The 22,312-nt window shown below is 40.2% G+C and overlaps 1 protein-coding gene across 2 annotated transcripts in view; it reads right to left on the bottom strand.

The window, feature by feature from the left end:
- Positions 1-2,332: 2,332 nt before the first annotated feature.
- The window catches only part of LOC133570110 (N-acetylneuraminate-9-phosphate synthase-like), a 28,915-nt gene continuing 8,935 nt past the window's right edge, over positions 2,333-22,312 (bottom strand). The window contains exons 1-7 of one of the 2 annotated variants that reach the window (XM_061922793.2): positions 14,114-14,135; positions 13,469-13,611; positions 13,082-13,297; positions 12,897-12,996; positions 11,345-11,499; positions 11,013-11,279; positions 2,333-2,839 (exon numbers count right to left, since the gene is read on the bottom strand). In XM_061922793.2, coding sequence (XP_061778777.2) covers positions 2,630-2,839; positions 11,013-11,279; positions 11,345-11,499; positions 12,897-12,996; positions 13,082-13,297; positions 13,469-13,611; positions 14,114-14,120 — 1,098 coding nt within the window. In that variant the 5' untranslated portion in view covers positions 14,121-14,135 and the 3' untranslated portion in view covers positions 2,333-2,629. Of the gene's footprint in view, positions 2,840-11,012; positions 11,280-11,344; positions 11,500-12,896; positions 12,997-13,081; positions 13,298-13,468; positions 13,612-14,113; positions 14,136-22,312 lie in introns of those variants that run through there. The other variant, XM_061922794.2, reaches the window with a different exon arrangement.

The raw sequence follows: 22,312 nt of genomic DNA, 5'->3' as shown, positions 1-22,312 counted from the left end.
AGCATATGAAATACATTTGGCAACAACATGCACTTTGAGAGTGCAGACAGCCCAATTTTCATCAATTAATATATTCTGTAGACATACCCTCATCCGCTCTCTTTTCCTGAAAGCTGATCTGTCCAGTCCAGTTGGAAATGCATCTGCTTTGAGTGTCGCAGGATATCCACACATTCTTGCCATCTCTGTCGTAGCATAGCTTTTGTCGGTAAAGTGTGCGGAACAAACGTCAAATTTCTTGCCACTTTTTTGCATCTTTGGGCCACTGGTACAACTTGAATCCGTCCCTGTTCGTGTTGTTACACCCTCCGACAACACTCCGACGAGGCATGATGTCTCCAAGGTACGGAAAACAGTCGAAAAAACAGAAAATAACAGAGCTGATTTGACTCGGTGTTTGTAATTTGTAATTCGAGAGCGAATAATGGAAAGGCGTTTAATTCGCCAAAATTCACCCATTTAGAGTTCGGAAATCGGTTAAAAAAATATATGGTCTTTTTTCTGCAACATCAAGGTATATATTGACGCTTACATAGGTCTGGTGATAATGTTCCCCTTTTGTCACAGTTTGTAGGTGACGAACCCCAAGATGCAGAGAAGGCGGCAGGCATTGTGCGGGAAAACATTATTTAATGTTCAAAAAATAAAGAATAAAGAAAAGACACCAACCAGGAACTAGGAATGGACAAACTGGAAACAGTGAACAGGGATCCAGCAAACAGGGACTAGGAACAAAAAGACAGTAAGCTACAAACAGTAACAAAATACAGCTTACCGCATACAGCTACACTGATATCGACACGACAGGTCGGAACGACAATAATCCAGCACTGACTGGAGGAGAAGGCAGGTTTAAATAGCAGCTGGCTGATTGACACCAGGTGTGGCCAGGTGCCAATCAGCCACAGCTGAGGGGACACAGCACTCAGGGGAGACAAGTAGGAAATAACCAAAATAACAGCGCCGACAAGAAATAAAGACAAACAGAGGAAAAACTAAAAACATAACCAAACTGCCAGTGACAAACCTGACACCTTTAAAGGCCGTTGCTATAGTTATTATCAATTGTGCTGAAGTTGTACTTTTCTATCTGTGCAAAGGCACAACTTGTAATCTTGCTTTGAGAGTTGTCTCGTGTCAGCAGTTTGTTTCCACACCCTGCCTGCAAGGACGGACATCGAGTACCTCAACGCAGACAGGGCGAAATCACGAGTGTCAGCACATTCTGAATAATCATGTATTGTGTCTACTGGGGCTGCTTGCATTACCCCTTCCTTCAGAAGCAGCCTCAGTGATGTTAACTAGGGACCTCCCGAATAAATAGAGGAGCACGTGGGACTAGGGATAATGCTCGAAACCGGTTTTCCCGGTTGTTCGATAAGAAAAGAACCGAGTCCTTGGACTCGAATCCCTTTTTGAGAACCGGTACCCGTTATCGAGACCACTATAATAAAGAAAAAGAGTTGGTTCTTTATTCGAATCACTGGGAACGACTCCCGTCCCGACCAGAAATGCCCCGTTTGACATCACAAGAAATGACGTTACGTAGCTCAGTCATTAATTCAGTCATTATTAATATACTAAAATGAAGAATATCTTATTTTTAATAAGGTTGAAAGTATTTCTCATAATTCTTCTTCTTTGTCCTTTGTAAGCATTATTCATTTGAACAACCTCTTAAACTGGATCATATCAGTACAATGTTTAACTTCTTTACTTAATCCATTCCATCATTTAATTCCACATAATTTTAGCTGTTTGCAATTTTACCAAATCATCAAACTTATATATTTTTGACTCAATAAATAAAGTGTTTGTATGTTCTCTATATCCAACATTATGTATCAGTCTAATTACTTTTTTTTGTAACACGGTTAACGAATGTAGCGCACATTTGTAGTTATTTCCCCTACATTTCTGCACAATAACTCAGATATGGTAATACTATAGTAGCGAGCAGTAGAGAATGTGAAGTGATTTGTTAAACCAAATATTGTGTGTTTTTTTTCCATATACAACAATCTATCTGGACTCGGTAAGAGAATCGATAAGGAATCGGTTCGATAAGAGGATTCGATAATAGGCTCGAACTCGATAATTTCTTATCAAACATCATCCCTACGTGGGACTGTACCTTAGAGCGTAGGGTGAAGCTGTAACTGAGTGTACAGCCCAATACGTCTCTCCTCATGAGTAAAATTCAACTCTGTCTCTGCTTGATTCCTTCTTCTTGTTTTGTGTAATATAGTTCGGTGTTTGAACCTGACAAGCTAACAGCTAATAACTCAGTGTTTCGTAAAAAAAAAAAAAAAAAAAAAAAAATACTGGCATATACACTCTTTGAATAATTTTTTTATTAACAGGCAGATAGTGGCTAATTATAAACCTCCTCTTCTTTATATGACCTTGGCTGCTAATTAATCCTAAACCTGTTACGGACTTATTTTTCTTTAGTACATGGTTGCCTTTAGGTAAAAAAGACAACTGGCTTTGTGTCACCGCTGAGGACAATTACCATTCCCTTGCTCCTGGTAACTGAAACTAAATATGAAAACAAATCACCCACCAAACTACGCCCACCTGATTAATGTCCTCATCATTTAAGTGCTTTGCTTCAGTCTTAAAAATATTAACAATTAGCCTTCTTCGTATCACTGTCCACCACTTCTGGTGTGACACTCTCATCTGCTCCCACGTCTTCCGTGACAACCCTGCCAATCAGCTGGAAGATGTCCTCAGCAGCTACACCCATGGGCTCGGCCACCTTCACCGCCAACATGTCCAGAGTGAGGACAGTTCCTTTGGGGATCTTCACCTTGGCCACCACAGACTTCCCCAGCTTGAGAAAATAAAACATGTCATTCATTTTTCTACTTGACTTATGATTTGTTCAGATCTTGACTATATCAATTCCATCAGTGACGTGCAGTCACTAGAGGCAGGTGAGGCGGGGCCTCACCTGCCATCATGGAAAGAAAAAAAATGTAAAAAGAAAAAAAAAAAAATTAAATTGTTATATGTATCCAGCGATTATACTATAAAGTTATTTTACATTTAACTTCACCAGTTTTAGATGATTTTTTATTCAAAATCGCTTAATTTTCACATTTGCCGTTCAAATACTGAGAAGAGACGGTGCGGTGATCAGCAGCCAGTTGAGGCACGTCACTCAGTGCCTCAACATGGATTCCGGACTCGGCTAACTGCTGGCCTGCTGTGCAGTGAGACTGTATTGCTATATGAATTATATTATACATTTCCATAGTTTAGTTAGCTGAGGTATATAATGTACAGTGTATTTTGTCAACAACTGTATGTGTGTAACGTATTTCTTGTGCTGAGTGATCATAAAACGGCTGCAAAAGACGCACTGGCTGAGGCTCCAGTAATCCCGCCTCCTACACCCCCGCCGTAGAATTGTTATATCAACTAAAGCCCACACTTTAACTTTCCACGTGCAAGATTGAATCTATTTAAAAAAGTTATTTCATAAGAAGCCAAAAAGTGCAAAAACAATAATGTTGGTGTTGGAGGAGTTGTGAATGACTGCAGGGCCACAACATTAGGTACACCTGCAGACTGCAGGTGTATCTAATTCACAACTCCTCCAAAACGAACATTATTGTTTTTGCACTTTTTGGTTCTTATTAAATAACTTTTGTAACCTATTTTCATGGGCTTTCCTCTTTGTGATGTTAAGTTCCTGTTATGCGCTGTTATACAGTATATGCCTTGAGCTCTTATTTTGAAGGCGCTAAGAGCGGAAGTGATGACACGTTGCGGAGGTTTTTGAAAGAAGGTAAATAAAGTGGTCCTCGTGTAAACTGGAGCCTCCGTGTTTGTTATTTTGTAGTTTCATACAGTACAGGCGACATTTATAAACCCTCGGTTACACTTTTTTAAATAGATTCAATCTTGCACGTGGAAAGTTTAAGTGAGGGCTTTAGTTGCGGCGCATGGACTTAATTTATAAGTAAAGGTAAGACCATAATAATGTTTTTTTTATTAAATGTGCTTTTTTGTGTGCTACAGTTTGTATGTGTAAAGTTAAAGTTAAGTTAAAGTACCAATGATTGTCACACACACACTAGGTGTAATGAAATGTGTCCTCTGCATTTGACCCATCCCCTTGTTCACCCCCTGGGAGGTGAGGGGAGCAGTGGGCAGCAGCGGCGCCGCGCCCGGGAATCATTTTTGGTGATTTAACCCCCAATTCCAACCCTTGATGCCGAGTGCCAAGCAGGGAAGAATGCTGGTATGAGCTTTTAAACATAACCCGTTAACTGCTGCCAATCAAATGGTGAATAAGATACTCTTTAGGGTTCATATGTTTGTAAATCTGACTGTGATGAAGTCAGTGCCTCACCAGCCATCAACCTCACCGCACGTCACTGATTTCCATGCATAAAAAGTGATGTACGTAATAAAATTTATGTTCCTTTGTCAAACTATGGCCACCAGAAAGGGAAATATTTGACCGACTAAAGCTTGTACAGAAAGTTTATGAGGCAATGTGTGCGGATTCTGTGGATCTGGATCGTTGTCCTTCGTTATGGCTGACTCGATAGACGTAAAAAATGCATTATACTTGTCGTTTATTTCTACCAGTGACGTGCGGTGAGGTTGATGGCTGGTGAGGCACTGACTTCATCACAGTCAGATTTACAAACATATGAACCCTAAAGAGTATCTTATTCACCACCAGCAGTTAACGGGTTATGTTTAAAAGCTCATACCAGCATTCTTCCCTGCTAGGCACTCAGCATCAATGGTTGGAATTGGGGGTTAAATCACCAAAAATGATTCCCGGGCGCGGCGCCGCTGCTGCCCACTCCTCCCCTCACCTCCCAGGGCGTGATCAAGGGATGGGTTAAATGCAGAGGACAAATTTCACCACACCTAGTGTGTGTGTGACAATCATTGGTACTTTAACTAAACTTTAACTTTACACATACAAATTGTAGCACACAAAAAAGCACATTTAATTAAAAAAACGTTATTATAGTCTTACCTTTACTTATAAGCGCGGGAACAGTGGTGTTCGTGTTGGAGGAGTTGTGAATGAATGAAATATGAAATCCGTGCTGCAGTCTGCAGGTGTACCTAATGTTGTGTCCCTGCAGTCGTTCACGGCTCCTCCGGCGCGAGCAATGTTGTTTTTGCACTTTTTGGCTTCTTGTTAAGTGACTTTTTTTAGGTGGATTCGGTCTTGCACGTGGAGGGTTTGGGTGTGGGCTTTGGTTGGTGTGGCGCTCCCGACGGGGGGTGCATTCTGCGGCGGGGGTGCATTAACCGGCACCAGGAGACGGGATTACTGCGAGCCTCACACAGTGCGTCTTCGCAGCAGTTTTATGATTGCTCAGCACAAGAAATACTTTACACATATACAGTTGTTGACAAAATACACTGTACATTATATACCTCAGCTAACTAAACTATGGAAATGTATAATATAGTTCATATAGCAATACGGTCTCACTGCACAGCAGGCCAGCAGTTAGCCGAGTCCGCAATCCATGTTGAGGCACAACTGAGTGACGTGCCTCAACTGGCTACCGTTCACCGCACCGTCTCTTCTCAGTATTTGAACGGCAAATGTGAAAATTCAGTGATTTTGAATAAAAATAATCTAAAACTGGTGAAGTTAAATGGAAAATAACATTATAGTATAATCACTGAATACATAACAATTTAATTATTTTTTTTTCTTTCCATGATGGCAGGTGAGGCCCCGCCTTACCTGCCTCCAGTGACCGCACGTCACTGATTTCTACTATTTAATTTTGTTGTTGTATCGTTAAAATGTCCAGTAAACTCTGAAGGTTTGAAGCTGACACTGCATGTACCAAGTTGAATTTTAGCTGCTGTTTCTCTAGCCAATATGGCAGTGAAAACCAAACTAGTCACATGACGTCCGTAGCTCTATATACAAGACCTTGTGAAAACCTTGTAAGTTCTCGACCGACCGTTTAGAGCAGGGCTGTCAAACTCATTTTAGCTCAGGGAGGGAAATCTGTAATGTAATTTAACACTAAAAAAATAAAGACAACTTCAGATTTTTTCTTCGTCTTACTTTGGCCAAAAATAGAACAAACACATTCTGAAAATATTACAATAAAAATATAGAATAAAATACCGGCAGCGGTAAAGTTTATACCCATGAAGGAAAGAAGAAAGTGAATGAATGTTTATAACTGAATACATTTACATATGCATAAAAGTGTGTTTTCTTTTGTATTATTTATTTTAATGAATTAACATTTGTGACAACCTTTTTCCAAAACACAATATAGAATGTGAGATATAACAGGACAATGCATACATTTATCATTTGTTTTCAAAAGGTTTACAAAAAAGTCGGACCCCAAAAATGCCCCATTTTTATGACTTGATGGGGTCCCTGGTAGCCCATTTTGAAAATTCCTAGCGCCAACACTGATGGAGTATTGGTGCGTGCAAAACAGCAGCAGGCGGCTGTGGCCTGCGGGCCGGTTGTAATACTAATCAAATATCATCCCGGGGGCCATTGATAATTCATTCGTGGGCCGGATCTGGCCCGCGGGTCTTGACTTTGACACCCCTGGTTTAGAGATTTGAAAGTAGTTTGATAATGAAACGATGCATAACTTAAAAACACACCAACATCGTGACATGTCACTTCTCATGCGGAAAAAGAGTTTTAAACACATAAGTCTGAAAAGTTGGAAATGTAGGATAAGGCCCCTTTAAGTAAATTTGTGTACATACAGTATATTTGAACCTGAATGGACAATGGATCAAACCTATTCATGTATCAGCATGTGCAGCCACACACACATTTACTCTCTGTAAAGCACCAGTTCCATTGGCAGCAAAACAGGCCCAGAGCATAATACTACCACCACCATGCTTAACGGTAGGAATGATGTTCCTGGGATTAAAGGCCTCACTTTTTCTCCTCCAAACATATTGCTGGGTATTGTGGCCAAACAGCTCCATTTTTGTTTAATCTGACATCACATGGACAAAGATAAGACCTTCTGGAGATAAGTTCTGTGGTCAGATGAAACAAAAAAATGGGCTGTTTGGCTACAATACCCAACAATATGTTTGGAGGAGAAAAGGTGAGGCCTTTAATCCCAGGAACACCATGCCTACCGTCAAGCATGGTGGTGGTAGTATTATGCTCTGGGCCTGTTTTGCTGCCAATGGAAGTGGTGCTTTACAGAGAGTAAATGGGACAATGAAAAAGGAGGATTACCTCCAAATTCTTCAGAAAAACCTAAAATCAGCCCGTAGGTTGGGTCTTGGGTCTTCCAACAGGACAATGACCCCAAACACACGTCAAAAGTGGTAAAGGGATGGCTAAATCAGGCTAGAATTAAGGTTTTAGAATGGCCTTCCCACAGTCCTGACTTAAACATGCTGAAGAAACAAGTCCATGTCAAGAAAACCAACAAATTTAGCTGAACTACACCAATTTTGTCAAGAGGAGTGGTCAAAATTCAACCAGAAGCTTGTGGATGGCTACCAAAAGTGCCTTATTGTAGTGAAACTTGTAAGCAAATATTAACATTGCTGTATGTATACTTTTGACCCAGCAGATTTGCTCACATTTTCAGTAGACCCATAATGAATTCATAAAAGAACCAAACTTCATGAATGTTTTTTGTGACCAACAAGTATGTGCTCCAATCACTCTATCACAAAAAAATAAGAGTTGTAGAAATCATTGGAAACTCAAGACAGTCACGACTGTGTATATACAAACCCCGTTTCCATATGAGTTGGGAAATTGTGTTAGATGTAAATATAAACGGAATACAATGATTTGCAAATCATTTTCAACCCATATTCAGTTGAATATGCTACAAAGACAACATAGTTGATGTTCAAACTGATAAACTTTTTTTTTTTTTTTTGCAAATAATCATTAACTTTAGAATTTGATGCCAGCAACACGTGACAAAGAAGTTGGGAAAGGTGGCAACAAATACTGATAAAGTTGAGGAATGCTCATCAAACACTTATTTGGAACATCCCACAGGTGAACAGGCAAATTGGGAACAGGTGGGTGCCATGATTGGGTATAAAAGTAGAATCCATGAAATGCTCAGTCATTCACAAACAAGAATGGGGCGAGGGTCACCACTTTGTCAACAAATGTGTGAGCAAATTGTTGAACAGTTTAAGAAAAACCTTTCTCAACCAGCTATTGCAAGGAATTTAGGGATTTCACCATCTACGGTCCGTAATATCATCAAAGGGTTCAGAGAATCTGGAGAAATCATTGCACGTAAGCAGCTAAGCCCGTGACCTTCGATCCCTCAGGCTGTACTGCATCAACAAGCGACATCAGTGTGTAAAGGATATCACCACATGGGCTCAGGAACACTTCCGAAACCCACTGTCAGTAACTACAGTTGGTCGCTACATCTGTAAGTGTAAGTTAAAACTCTCCTAAGCAAGGCGAAAACCGTTTATCAACAACACCCAGAAATGCCGTCGGCTTCGCTGGGCCTGAGCTCATCTACGATGGACTGATACAAAGTGGAAAAGTGTTCTGTGGTCTGACCAGTCCACATTTCAAATTGTTTTTGGAAACTGTGGACGTCGTGTCCTCCGGACCAAAGAGGAAAAGAACCATCCGGATTGTTATAGGCGCAAAGTTGAAAAGCCAGCATCTGTGATGGTATGGGGGTGTATTAGTGCCCAAGACATGGGCAACTTACACATCTGTGAAAGCGCTATTAATGCTGAAAGGTAGATACAGGTTTTGGAGCAACATATGTTGCCATCCAAGCAACATTACCATGGACGCCCCTGCTTATTTCAGCAAGACAATGCCAAGCCACGTGTTACATCAACGTGGCTTCATAGTAAAAGAGTGCGGGTACTAGACTGGCCTGCCTGTAGTCCAGACCTGTCTCCCATTGAAAATGTGTGGCGCATTATGAAGCCTAAAATACCACAACGGAGACCCCCGGACTGTTGAACAACTTAAGCTGTACATCAAGCAAGAATGGGAAAGAATTCCACCTGAGAAGCTTAAAAAATGTGTCTCCTCAGTTCCCAAACGTTTACTGAGTGTTGTTAAAAGGAAAGGCCATGTAACACAGTGGTGAACACGCCCTTTCCCAACTACTTTGGCACGTGTTGCAGCCAGGAAATTCTAAGTTAATTATTATTTGCAAAAAAAAAATAAAGTTTATGAGTTTGAACATCAAGTATCTTGTCTTTGTCGTGCATTCAACTGAATATGGGTCGAAAAGGATTTGCAAATCATTGTATTCCGTTTATATTTACATCTAACACAATTTCCCAGCTCATATGGAAACGGGGTTTGTATATATATATATATATATATATATATACACACACACACACACACACACACACAGGTAAAAGCCAGTAAATTAGAATATTTTGAAAAACTTGATTTATTTCAGTAATTGCTTTCGAAAGGTGTAACTTGTACATTATATTTATTCATTGCACACAGACTGATGCATTCAAATGTTTATTTCATTTAATTTTGATGATTTGAAGTGGCAACAAATGAAAATCCAAAATTCCGTGTCACAAAATTAGAATATTACTTAAGGCTAATACAAAAAAGGGATTTTTAGAAATGTTGGCCAACTGAAAAGTATGAAAATGAAAAATATGAGCATGTACAATACTCAATACTTGGTTGGAGCTCCTTTTGCCTCAATTACTGCGTTAATGCGGCGTGGCATGGAGTCGATGAGTTTCTGGCACTGCTCAGGTGTTATGAGAGCCCAGGTTGCTCTGATAGTGGCCTTCAACTCTTCTGCGTTTTTGGGTCTGGCATTCTGCATCTTCCTTTTCACAATACCCCACAGATTTTCTATGGGGCTAAGGTCAGGGGAGTTGGCGGGCCAATTTAGAACAGAAATACCATGGTCCGTAAACCAGGCACGGGTAGATTTTGCGCTGTGTGCAGGCGCCAAGTCCTGTTGGAACTTGAAATCTCCATCTCCATAGAGCAGGTCAGCAGCAGGAAGCATGAAGTGCTCTAAAACTTGCTGGTAGACGGCTGCGTTGACCCTGGATCTCAGGAAACAGAGTGGACCGACACCAGCAGATGACATGTCACCCCAAACCATCACCCAACCATGCAAATTTTGCATTTCCTTTGGAAATCGAGGTCCCAGAGTCTGGAGGAAGACAGGAGAGGCACAGGATCCACGTTGCCTGAAGTCTAGTGTAAAGTTTCCACCATCAGTGATGGTTTGGGGTGCCATGTCATCTGCTGGTGTCGGTCCACTCTGTTTCCTGAGATCCAGGGTCAACGCAGCCGTCTACCAGCAAGTTTTAGAGCACTTCATGCTTCCTGCTGCTGACCTGCTCTATGGAGATGGAGATTTCAAGTTCCAACAGGACTTGGCGCCTGCACACAGCGCAAAATCTACCCGTGCCTGGTTTACGGACCATGGTATTTCTGTTCTAAATTGGCCCGCCAACTCCCCTGACCTTAGCCCCATAGAAAATCTGTGGGGTATTGTGAAAAGGAAGATGCAGAATGCCAGACCCAAAAACGCAGAAGAGTTGAAGGCCACTATCAGAGCAACCTGGGCTCTCATAACACCTGAGCAGTGCCAGAAACTCATCGACTCCATGCCACGCCGCATTAACGCAGTAATTGAGGCAAAAGGAGCTCCAACCAAGTATTGAGTATTGTACATGCTCATATTTTTCATTTTCATACTTTTCAGTTGGCCAACATTTCTAAAAATCCCTTTTTTGTATTAGCCTTAAGTAATATTCTAATTTTGTGACACATGGAATTTTGGATTTTCATTTGTTGCCACTTCAAATCATCAAAATTAAATGAAATAAACATTTGAATGCATCAGTCTGTGTGCAATGAATAAATATAATGTACAAGTTACACCTTTTGAATGCAATTACTGAAATAAATCAAGTTTTTCAAAATATTCTAATTTACTGGCTTTTACCTGTATATATATATATATATATATACCTTTTGACTATAACGGTTGTCTCACCTTGTCATAGCATGCCTTCTCACAAGGAAGCATCCTCTTGACGCCACTACCCAGTGCCTTCTCCACCAATCGGACAGAGCGAACCATCTCGGCCAGCTCAGAGGGCTCCAGCGACGCCGAATGGTCATTTCCCTTCCACGTCTTGTCCAGTGTCACGTGGCGCTCGATGACTTTTGCCCCCAAAGCAACAGCTGCCACTGAAATACTGATTCCAGACTCGTGGCCAGAATATCCAATTGGAATATCTGGGAATTCCTTCATGTATTCCTGTGGATTGAAAGATTATAGGACAATGCATGCATCTATATTAGGTTATATTGCCTTCTATTTACTATGATCACTCTGAGGTTGACATTCTCAGGATCAAGAGGGTAGGCGCTGGTACACTGCAGAATGGCAAAGTTCTGGTTGTGCTCTTTCACTGTCTTGTACACTCGACGCATTGTCTCCATGGACTGCATCCCACTGGAAACCACCATGGGACGTCCTGACAACACATAAAACAAGACTTCAACATAACAGTAAATCATATAATTTAAAGGCCTACTGAAACCCACTACTACCGACCACGCAGTCTGATAGTTTATATATCAATGATGAAATCTTAACATTGCAACACATGCCAATACGGCCGGGTTAACTTAGAAAGTGCAATATTAAATTTCCCGCGAAATATCCGTCTGAAAACGTCTCGGTATGATGACGTTTGCGCGTGACGTCAAGGGTTGAAGCAGACATTTTGGAATAGCACGGTGGCCAGCTTAAGTCGTCTGTTTTCCACAGTATTCTGGACATCTGTGTTTGTGAATCTTTTGCTATTTGTTTAATGGACAATGAAGACAGCAAAGAAGAAAGCTGTAGGTGGGATCTGTGTATTCGCGGCTGGCTACAGCAACACAACCAGGAGGACTTTGAGTTGGATAGCAGACGCGCTATCCGACGCTAGCCGCCGACCGCACCGATGATCGGGTGAAGTCCTTCGTTGCGCCGTCGATTGCTGGAACGCAGGTGAGCATGGGTGGTGATGAGCAGATGAGAGCTGGCGTAGGTGGAGAGCTAATGTTTTTAGCATAGCTCTGTCGAGGTCCCGTAGCTAAGTTAGCTTCAATGGCGTCGTTAGCAACAGCATTGCTTGGCTTCGCCAGGCTGGACAGCATTAACCGTGTGGTCACAGGTCCAGGGTTTGGTTCGGTGTCTCCTGATAGTAGAAGTAATAGTAGTATTGTTGATCTTCTGTCTATCCTTCCAGTCAGGGGCTTATTTCTTCTGTTTCTATCCGCAGTTAAGCGCGATGCTATCACGTTAGCTCCGAAGCTAAAGTGCTTCACCGATGTATTGTCATGGAGATAAAAGTCACTGTGAATGTCCATTTCGCGTTCTCGACTCTCATTTTCAAGAGGATATAGTATCCAAGGTGGTTTAAAATACAAATCCGTGATTCACAATAGAAAAAGGAGAGAGTGTGGAATCCAATGAGCCCTTGTACCTAAATTACGGTCAGAGCCAAAAAAGATACACCCTGGCGTCCTGCACTGCACTCTAATCCTTCACTCTCACTTTCCTCATCCACAAATCTTTCATCCTGGCTCAAATTAATGGGGTAATCGTCGCTTTTTCAGTCCGAATCGCTCTCGCTGCTGGTGTAAACAATGTGCAGATGTGAGGAGCCCTTCAACCTGTGACGTCACGCTACTTCCGGTACAGGCAAGGCTTTTTTATTAAGTTGCGAACTTTACTGTCGATGTTCTCTACTAAATCCTTTCAGCAAAAATACGGCAATATCGCGAAATGATCAAGTATGACACATAGAACGGATCTGCTATCCCCGTTTAAATAAGAAAATCTAATTTCAGTAGGCCTTTAATAAATCTATTCAAGTTCCACCTTTCTTTGCAGTCTTCTCCAAATAGGGGAAGTTGCCGGCATCTAATGAGGCCACTTTAAAGAAAGGCACATTCAGCTCATGGAGAAACTCTACTGCCATCTAGAGGTGGAAAAGATACATTTTAAAAGTGACATTTCTTCAAAGTGATATATAAAGTAGAATGTTGTTGCAGTTTTTGACATACCTCGTCCATTCCTGAGGCGGTGAAGAAGATTCCCACCTCCTTTGCATATTTCTGCAACTCCCTGTACTGCTCATGGCTGAACTCCAGGTGGCGCTTGTGCTCTCCATAAGTGGCCCCCCAAGAGTGTTTGGACGTGTAGGCGCGTTCTAAGGCATGTTTGTTAAATTTGTACTGCAGTTCACTTTTCTGGAATTTGGCACAATCAGCACCGCAGTCCTGTATATGAATTAAACAGAGGAAAACAAATGGAGTAGAATATTTAAAATATAAAAAAAAATCAGACAATTAATCCTGATTAATTCTGCTACACTAATATTATGTAAAAAAAACAACACAATTATACAACCATGTTTTAAAATAAGACATTTTCTTAACAGCGGTTATTACCTTCGCCATTTTGATCATTTTCTTGGCAATCTCGATGTCTCCCTGGTGGTTTTGTCCGATTTCAGCGATAATAAAACACGGATGGTTGCCTCCAATCATCCTCCCGGGACACAGTTCAAACTTTAAAGGCATGTTGATGTCAGCTAAAAAAAAAGAAAATCGGCGAAAGCGTAAGTATTTGCAAGATTTAATTTAATCGGAAAGAATTGGTTTTCCTATAGCCATATATATATATAGACCGCGGCATCTGGGTCCGCCCACTGTTGTTTGACGTCAGCGCAGCCGCCATCTTGCGGCAGTCATGCGTGTCTCAAATCCGACCAATGCTCAAGCCCAGGGGTCGGCAATCCAAAATGTTGAAATAGCCATATTGAACCAAAAATACAAAAACAAATCTATCTGGAGCCGCAAAAAAATAAAAGCCATATTACATACAGATAGTGTGTCATGAGACATAAATTGAATTAAGAGGACTTAAAGGAAACTAAATGACCTCAAATATAGCTACAAATGAGGCATAATGATGCAATATGTACATATAGCTAGCCTAAATAGCCTGTTAGCATCGATTAGCTTGCAGTCATGCAGTGACCAAATATGTCTGATTAGCACTCCACACAAGTCAATAACATCAACAAAACTCACCTTTCATGCACAACCTTAAAAGTTTGGTGGACAAAATGAGATAGAAAAAGAAGTGGCATAAAACACGTCCTAGAAAGTCGGAGAAAGTTATACTTGTAAACAAACTACGGTGAGTTCAAGGACCGCCAAAATTAGTAGGACAAAACGACGCTCGCCAAATACTCGAATCAGTGAAGCATGTTTAATATAAACAGTGTGCTTTATAACAATTAGGGAGGTTTGTGTCATGTTTGTCCTCCCACAGGAACCATATTAAAACAAAAAATATATTTTTTCCCCCTCATCTTTTTCCATTTTTCATACATTTTTGAAAAAGCTCCAGAGAGCCACTAGGGCGGCGCTAAAGGCTCTAGAGCCGCGGGTTGCCGATCCCTGCTCTAGCCCATTTGGTCGAGGAAGAAAAGGTTCGATAGAGTCCTTCAGCCGTTTTTGGATTTATTTTGTCCATGTGTGTTGCTGTCGGCAGATATCTCCAGATCAGAGAGAATTCTTATTTTAATCATGATAATAATGTGAACTACTGAACTTATTACTTTTTAACTACTTACCAAATTTGTAAAGCACTCTAGTCAAATTAAGTTATTTTCCAAATTCGCTTTAAAGCAACAGAATATCTAAACTAAAAAATAAAATAAAAATTGCTTCCAAATTACCATCCAAGCAAAAATGTAAGTTAACACTTTCCAGTAAAAATAAAAATCTACATGATGTCCATAAACAAACAATAACTAATCTCGGTTCATTTATGTAGTCAATAATTCATAATGCATTAATAGTTCACAAATTAGTAACTATTACAGTCACAAATTAATAAAATATACAGAAAACCTTTACTTCCAAATGCTTAAAAAACTTTTGTGCGTGAAGCTGTCTGCATAGCCTGGCAATGAGGCTCTCTCTTGTGCTTTTAAAAAATAAACTAAAAAAAAAAACATAGCCTATACTTACATTTTAAAGTCCTATTTGCATAGTGCAGGGGTAGGGAACCTATGGCTCTAGAGCCAGATGTGGCTCTTTTGATGACTGCATCTGGCTCTCAGATTAAATTTAGCTGACATTGCTTAACACGATAAGAAATGAATAATTCCACTGGTAATCACAGTTAAAAATAACATTCAAAATATAAAACATTCTCATGCATTTTAATCCATCCATCCGTTTTCTACCACACCTGTTCAAGAAGTCGCATTAATGGTAAGAAGTATTTTATTCATTATTAGTTAGCTTCAGAATAAAAATGTTATTAAAAAGAATAACAGACGTGTTATACTCTAATGTAGGTCTTACTTAATAATGTACGCATCTAGTTGTATTCAATGTTAAAAAATATTATATGGCTCTCACGGAACTACATTTTAAAATATTTGTCTTTCAAACCAAAAAGGTTCCCGACCCCTGGCATAGTGCATTTAAAAAAAAAAAAAAAATCAGAGATGGGCACGCAAAGAATCTTGGGGAGTAAAAAGGTATAACAGATACTGCACACCAACAGTACAAATTGGTTTCTATTAAATTGTCAGACTGCAGCATACCATTTTTTTGGGAACATTTACATGATGTAATCCATGACAAAAATATGAAAAACATTTTATTTACGTAAGTTACATTCATGTCAAATAAACATGATGCAGGGCACAAGTTAAAGCGCAACTGCCTACTTTTAGAGGGGTATGCAGAAGGGGCGGAGTTACGAGGTGGCTACTTTAATGTTTTGGACAGAACATCAGGATAATTTGCAATATTCAGTGTTCTCAGACATATACATAGTTTTAATAAAGTAAGAATCATTAACTGTTTAGATCAGGTATGTCCAAAATGAGGGTGTGCCATTTTGGTACATTTTGTACGTTAACGATTTCACCTACTTTTTATGTGATTGTTGCGACCTAAAATCATTTTTTAATAAAAATGCGGCAAAAGTTCCGACGCCTCAAGGCTTCTTTTTTTTTGCTTTTTTTTTTCAATAAAATCGAATTGTTGTGATTTTGTAAATGTGTTTTCCATTTTTAAGTGATCTTTGTAAAGCACAGGATTTTGACAAATATTGGAAAACAAATGCTGTAGTGATGTTTTACTCGTTTTATAGCGCACAAAGTTAAAAGTAGACCCTTGAATGGCAGTAAAAGCACATACTCATTGTCAAATTAATGTACAGTTTTATATTCATTATAACTAATAAGTGTTACATTAGTTATAATTACATAAAGAAACATTTTCTTTGGTAAATGAGAGACAATGAGGGATTATCATCACACATCAACATCTCTTACATGTACTATAAATGCTGCATCTCAGCAATTCAAATGGTTTTAATTGCCTTATCCTGGATAAATAAATGTAAAATAAATATACAAATACATGTAAACTAGGAATTAAATGGTTATATACTACATTACCCAGAAGGTTTTGCACTCTAGACAGGAACTGGAAGTAGGTCTGAGCTACAATAAAGACTTGATATATTGTCCTAAGTTGTTGTTCCTGCTTTGTCTACTAGACAAGAAACAAGTTTTGATGTGCGCATTAGAGCGCCGCTAAGAGACAAATGCTATTGGCAAAAATAACACCGATTGGCTAAAATATGCAGGGAAGTTGCGTGTATCGGACAAAGTTGGGAGGAGTTATAAAATTTGCGTGAATTGACCCAATGTTGCAACATCGCAAATTCCTGCATGGATTGATATATTTAATTGATAAGGAAAAAGTTTAGTTTTTATAATATCGGTAGGGCCAACAAAAAAAGAAATGGCCACCGAACCGCACTTTGGACACCACTTGTCTAGATGATTAATTACTCCTATTCATGATCAGTGTGTTTGTTATAATCTTAAAGTCACAAGTGAATGGAGTGCAAAACTGCCTGAACTGGTCTGAAGCATGTTGTTTTGGTTGCACATGCCGAAACCCAACAGTTTACATTTTTCTAATATTCAAACTTACTATTATTCGTTGTTGTGTACTATACATGAATCACTTCTGCCAATATTTATTATTTTGTGGTTCATTAAAAATGCATGAACACGAGGGAATTGTACAAACCCCGTTTCCATATGAGTTGGGAAATTGTGTTAGATGTAAATATAAACGGAATACACTGATTTGCAAATCATTTTCAACCCATATTTAGTTGAATATGCTACAAAGACAACATATTTGATGTTCAAACTGATAAACTTTTTATTTTTTTGCAAATAATCATTAACTTTAGAATTTGATGACAGCAACACATGACAAAGAAGTTGGGAAAGGTGGCAATAGATACTGATAAAGTTGAGGAATGCTCATCGAACACTTATTTGGAACATCCCACAGGTGAACAGGCAAATTGGGAACAGGTGGGTGCCATGATTGGGTATTAAAGTAGATTCCATGAAATGCTCAGTCGTTCACAAACAAGCATTGGGCGAGGGTCACCACTTTGTCAACAAATGTGTGAGCAAATTGTTGAACAGTTTAAGAAAAACCTTTCTCAACCAGCTATTGCAAGGAAATGAGGGATTTCACCATCTACGGTCCGTAATATCATCAAAGGGTTCAGAGAATCTGGAGAAATCACTGCACGTAAAAAGCTAAGCCCGTGACCTTCGATCCCTCAGGCTGTACTGCATCAACAAACAACATCAGTGTGTAAAGGATATCACCACATGGGCTCAGGAACACATCAGAAACCCACTGTCAGTAACTACAGTTGGTCGCTACATCTGTAAGTGCAAGGTAAAACTCTCCTATGCAAGGTGAAAACCGTTTATCAACAACACCCAGAAATGCCGTCGGCTTCGCTGGGCCTGAGCTCATCTAAGATGGACTGATACAAACAAAGTGGAAAAGTGTTCTGTGGTCTGACGAGTCCACATTTCAAATTGTTTTTGGAAACTGTGGACGTCGTGTCCTCCGGACCAAAGAGGAAAAGAACCATCCGGATTGTTATAGGCGCAAAGTTGAAAAGCCAGCATCTGTGACAGTATGAGGGTGTATTAGTGCCCAAGACATGCGTAACTTACACATCTGTGAAGGCGCCATTAATGCTGAAAGGTACATACAGGCTTTGGAGTAACATATGTTGCCATCCAAGCAACGTTACCATGGACGCCCCTGCTTATTTCAGCAAGACAATGCCAAGCCACGTGTTACATCAACGTGGCTTCATAGTAAAAGAGTGCAGGTACTAGACTGGCCTGCCTGTAGTCCAGACCTGTCTCCCATTGAAAATGTGTGGCGCATTATGAAGCCTAAAATACCACAACGGAGACCCCCGGACTGTTGAACAACTTAAGCTGTACATCAAGCAAGAATGGGAAATAATTCCACCTGAGAAGCTTAAAAAATGTGTCTCCTCAGTTCCCAAACATTTACTGAGTGTTGTTAAAAGGAAAGGCCATGTTACGCAGTGGTGAACACGCCCTTTCCCAACTACTTTGGCATGTGTTGCAGCCATGAAATTCTAAGGTAATTATTATTTGCAAAAAAAAAAATAAAGTTTATGAGTTTGAACATCAAATATCTTGTCTTTGTAGTGCATTCAATTGAATATGGGTTGAAAAGGATTTGCAAATCATTGTATTCCATTTATATTTACATCTAACACAATTTCCCAACTCATATGGAAACTGGGTTTGTATTTCTGAGCTGGATAAGAGATTAAACCGAAAGTGTCCAAATTACTGTCTTCATTTGGGCTCACAAGACATAAGTTTATAAAGGTATCTGGCCCGCGGGGTGTTTTCAAATCAGTTTTAAATATCTAGCATTCTTATTGCTGCAACTATGTTGTAGTTTTGTGGACAGCATGAGTAATTTTGCTCAATGACAATTAACTGAGCTTTGAAGCGAACAAAGCGCAGCAATTACTTATATAACCTAATCCAAACAAGCTTCCCTTGTCATGGCGCAAAAAATGCAACCAACAGAAAAAGTCAACACACATATGACACAACCTGATCACTGAACTTTGTGAATATTATAAAAAGCGTCCATGCGCCAGACAAAATTCAAAACTCCAGCTATTTATACCCATTACAAATGCAAAACACTCTTTCTTCACTTATTACACTTATTTTAGCTGCTTAATATTTCTGATTGATTACAAAACTTTTAAAAAGTCATCACGGAAGTAAACAAGGTAGGAGTCGAACATTCACATACTCTTAATATACAATTATATTATTATGTACACATATATTTGTATAGGCCATATATATATATATATATATATATATATATATACACACAATATTGGCACATATCTACAGTCGCGATCAAAAGTTGACATACACTTGTAAAGAACATAATGTCATGGCTGTCTTGAGTTTCCAATAATTTCTACAACTCTTATTTTTTTGTGATAGAGTGATTGGAGCACATACTTGTTGGTCACAGAAAACATTCATGAAGTTTGGTTCTTTTATGAATTTATTATGGGTCTACTGAAAATACTACTGGGTCAAAGGTATACATACAGCAATGTTAATATTTGGTTACATGTCCCTTGGCAAGTTTCACTGCAATAAGGCGCTTTTGGTAGCCATCCACAAGCTTCTGGTTGAATTTTTGACCACTCCTCTTGACGAAATCGGTGCAGTTCAGCTAACTTTGTTGGTTTTCTGACATGGACTTGTTTCTTCAGCATTGTCCACACGTTTAAGTCAGGACTTTGGGAAGGCCATTCTAAAACCTTAATTCTAGCCTGATTCCTTCACCACCTTTGACGTGTGTTTGGGGTTATTGGGGCGGTATAGCTCGGTTGGTAGAGCGGCTGTGCCAGCAACTTGAGAGTTGCAGGTTCGATCCCCGCTTCCGCCATCCTAGTCACTGATGTTGTGTCCTTGGGCAAGACACTTTACCCACCTGCTCCCAGTGCCACCCACACCGGTTTAAATGTAATTTAGATATTGGGTTTCACTATGTAAAGCGCTTTGAGTCACTAGAGAAAAGCGCTATATAAATATAATTTACTTCACTGATTCACATTGTCCTGTTGAAGCGCCCAAGAAAGACCCAACCTCCGGGCTGACGATTTTAGGTTGTCCTGAAGAATTTGGAGGTAATCCTCCTTTTTCATTGTCCCATTTACTCTCTGTAAATCACAGGTTCCATTGGCAGCAAAACAGGCCCAGAGCATAATACTACCACCACCATGCTTGACGGTAGGTATGGTGTTCCTGGGATTAAAGGCCTCACCTTTTCTCCTCCAAACATATTGCTGGGTATTGTGGCCAAACATCTTATTTTTTGTTTCATCTGACATCACATAGACGAAGATAAGACCTTCTGGGGGAAAGTTCTGTGGTCAGATGAAAAAAATTTGAGCTGTTGGCCACAATAACAAATCCCCTGAAGAGCAGGGAAACCTGCGTAACAGGCTTGTAGATACACCTATAGCTATTGCACTATGCATCCATTGCACCGGTCACCCAGGGGGGATCCTATCTGCGGTCTCCAAGGTTTCTCGTTGTTCCCATTGGGCTCAGTTTTTTCTTGCCCTCATGTGGGATCTGAGCCGAGGATGTCGTTGTGGCTTGTGCAGCCCTTTGAGATATTTGTGATTAAAGGCTATATAAGTCAACTTTGATTGACTGATTGCGTGCACTTAAGTTATTAAAGACCTACTGAAATGAAATGTTCTTATTTAAACGGGGATAGCAGGTCCATTCTATGTGTCATACTTGATCATTTCACGATATTGCCATATTTTTGCTGAAAGGATTTAGTATAGAACATCGACGATAAAGTTCGCAACTTTTGGTCGCTGATAAAAAAAAGCTTTGCCTGTACCGGAAGTAGCGTGACGTCACAGGTTGTGGAGCGCCTCACATCTGCACATTGTTTACACCAGCAGCGAGAGCGATTGGGACCGAGAAAGCGAAGATTACCCCATTAATTTGAGCCAGGATGAAAGATTCGTGGATGAGGAAAGTGAGAGTGAAGGATTAGAGTGCAGTGCAGGACGCCAGGGTATATCTTTTTTCGCTCTGACCGTAACTTAGGTACAAGGGCTCATTGGATTCCACACTCTCTACTTTTTCTATTATGGATCACAGATTTGCATTTTAAACCACCTCGGATACTATATCCTCTTGAAAATGAGAGTCGAGAACGCGAAATGGACATTCACAGTGACTTTTATCTCCATGACAATACATCGGTGAAGCACTTTAGCTTCGGAGCTAACGTGATAGCATCGTGCTTAACTGCGGATAGAAACAGAAGAAATAAGCCCCTGACTGGAAGGATAGACAGAAGATCAACAATACTACTATTACTTCTACTATCAGGAGACACCGAACCAAACCCTGGACCTGTAACCACACGGTTAATGCTGTCCAGCCTGGCGTAGCCCAGCAATGCTGTTGCTAACGACGCCATTGAAGCTAACTTAGCTACGGGACCTCGACAGAGCTATGCTAAAAACATTAGCTCTCCACCTACGCCAACCCTCATCTGCTCATCACGACCCGTGCTCACCTGCGTTCCAGCGATCGACGGCGCGACGAAGGACTTCACCCGATCATCGGTGCGGTCGGCGGCTAGCGTCGGATAGCGCGTCTGCTATCCAACTCAAAGTCCTCCTGGTAGCCAGCCGCTAATACACCGATCCCACCTACAGCTTTCTTCTTTGCTGTCTCCATTGTTCATTAAACAAATTGCAAAAGATTCACCAACACAGATGTCCAGAATACTGTGGAATTTTTCGATGAAAACAGACGCTGTTTGTACTGGGACACAACGGTGTCCCAATACTTCCGTTCAATCCGTGACGTCACGCGCAAACGTCATCATACCGAGACGTTTTCAGCCGGATATTTCCCGGGAAATTTAAAATTGCACTTTATAAGTTAACCCGGCCGTATTGGCATGTGTTGCAATGTTAAGATTTCATCATTGATATATAAACTATCAGACTGCGTGGTCGGTAGTAGTGGGTTCCAATAGGCCTTTATATGCAATTATTCTGACAAGTATCTTGTTGACAATGAGTCAGAACTTCAACTTTTATAATGATTTAATTCCAGAAAACGAAACTGAAGCAGTCATTAACAACTAAAGAGAAAAAAAAGGGTTTGACGGGCTAAGAAAAAGCAACCGTGGGCTTTGGGTGATTGGATGAATCACAAACCTGCATTGGGCAAGGTGATGATGCTGGAACTTTTGTTTATGAGATTTATGAAGACGAATACCTGAAGAAATCATGGACATTCCCTC

Source organism: Nerophis lumbriciformis, linkage group LG27 (assembly GCF_033978685.3).
Source record: "Nerophis lumbriciformis linkage group LG27, RoL_Nlum_v2.1, whole genome shotgun sequence".
In the NCBI taxonomy this organism is placed as follows: Eukaryota; Metazoa; Chordata; class Actinopteri; order Syngnathiformes; family Syngnathidae; genus Nerophis; species Nerophis lumbriciformis.
Note: the sequence above shows the minus strand (reverse complement) of the source record. Positions and strands in the feature narration are given on the sequence as shown.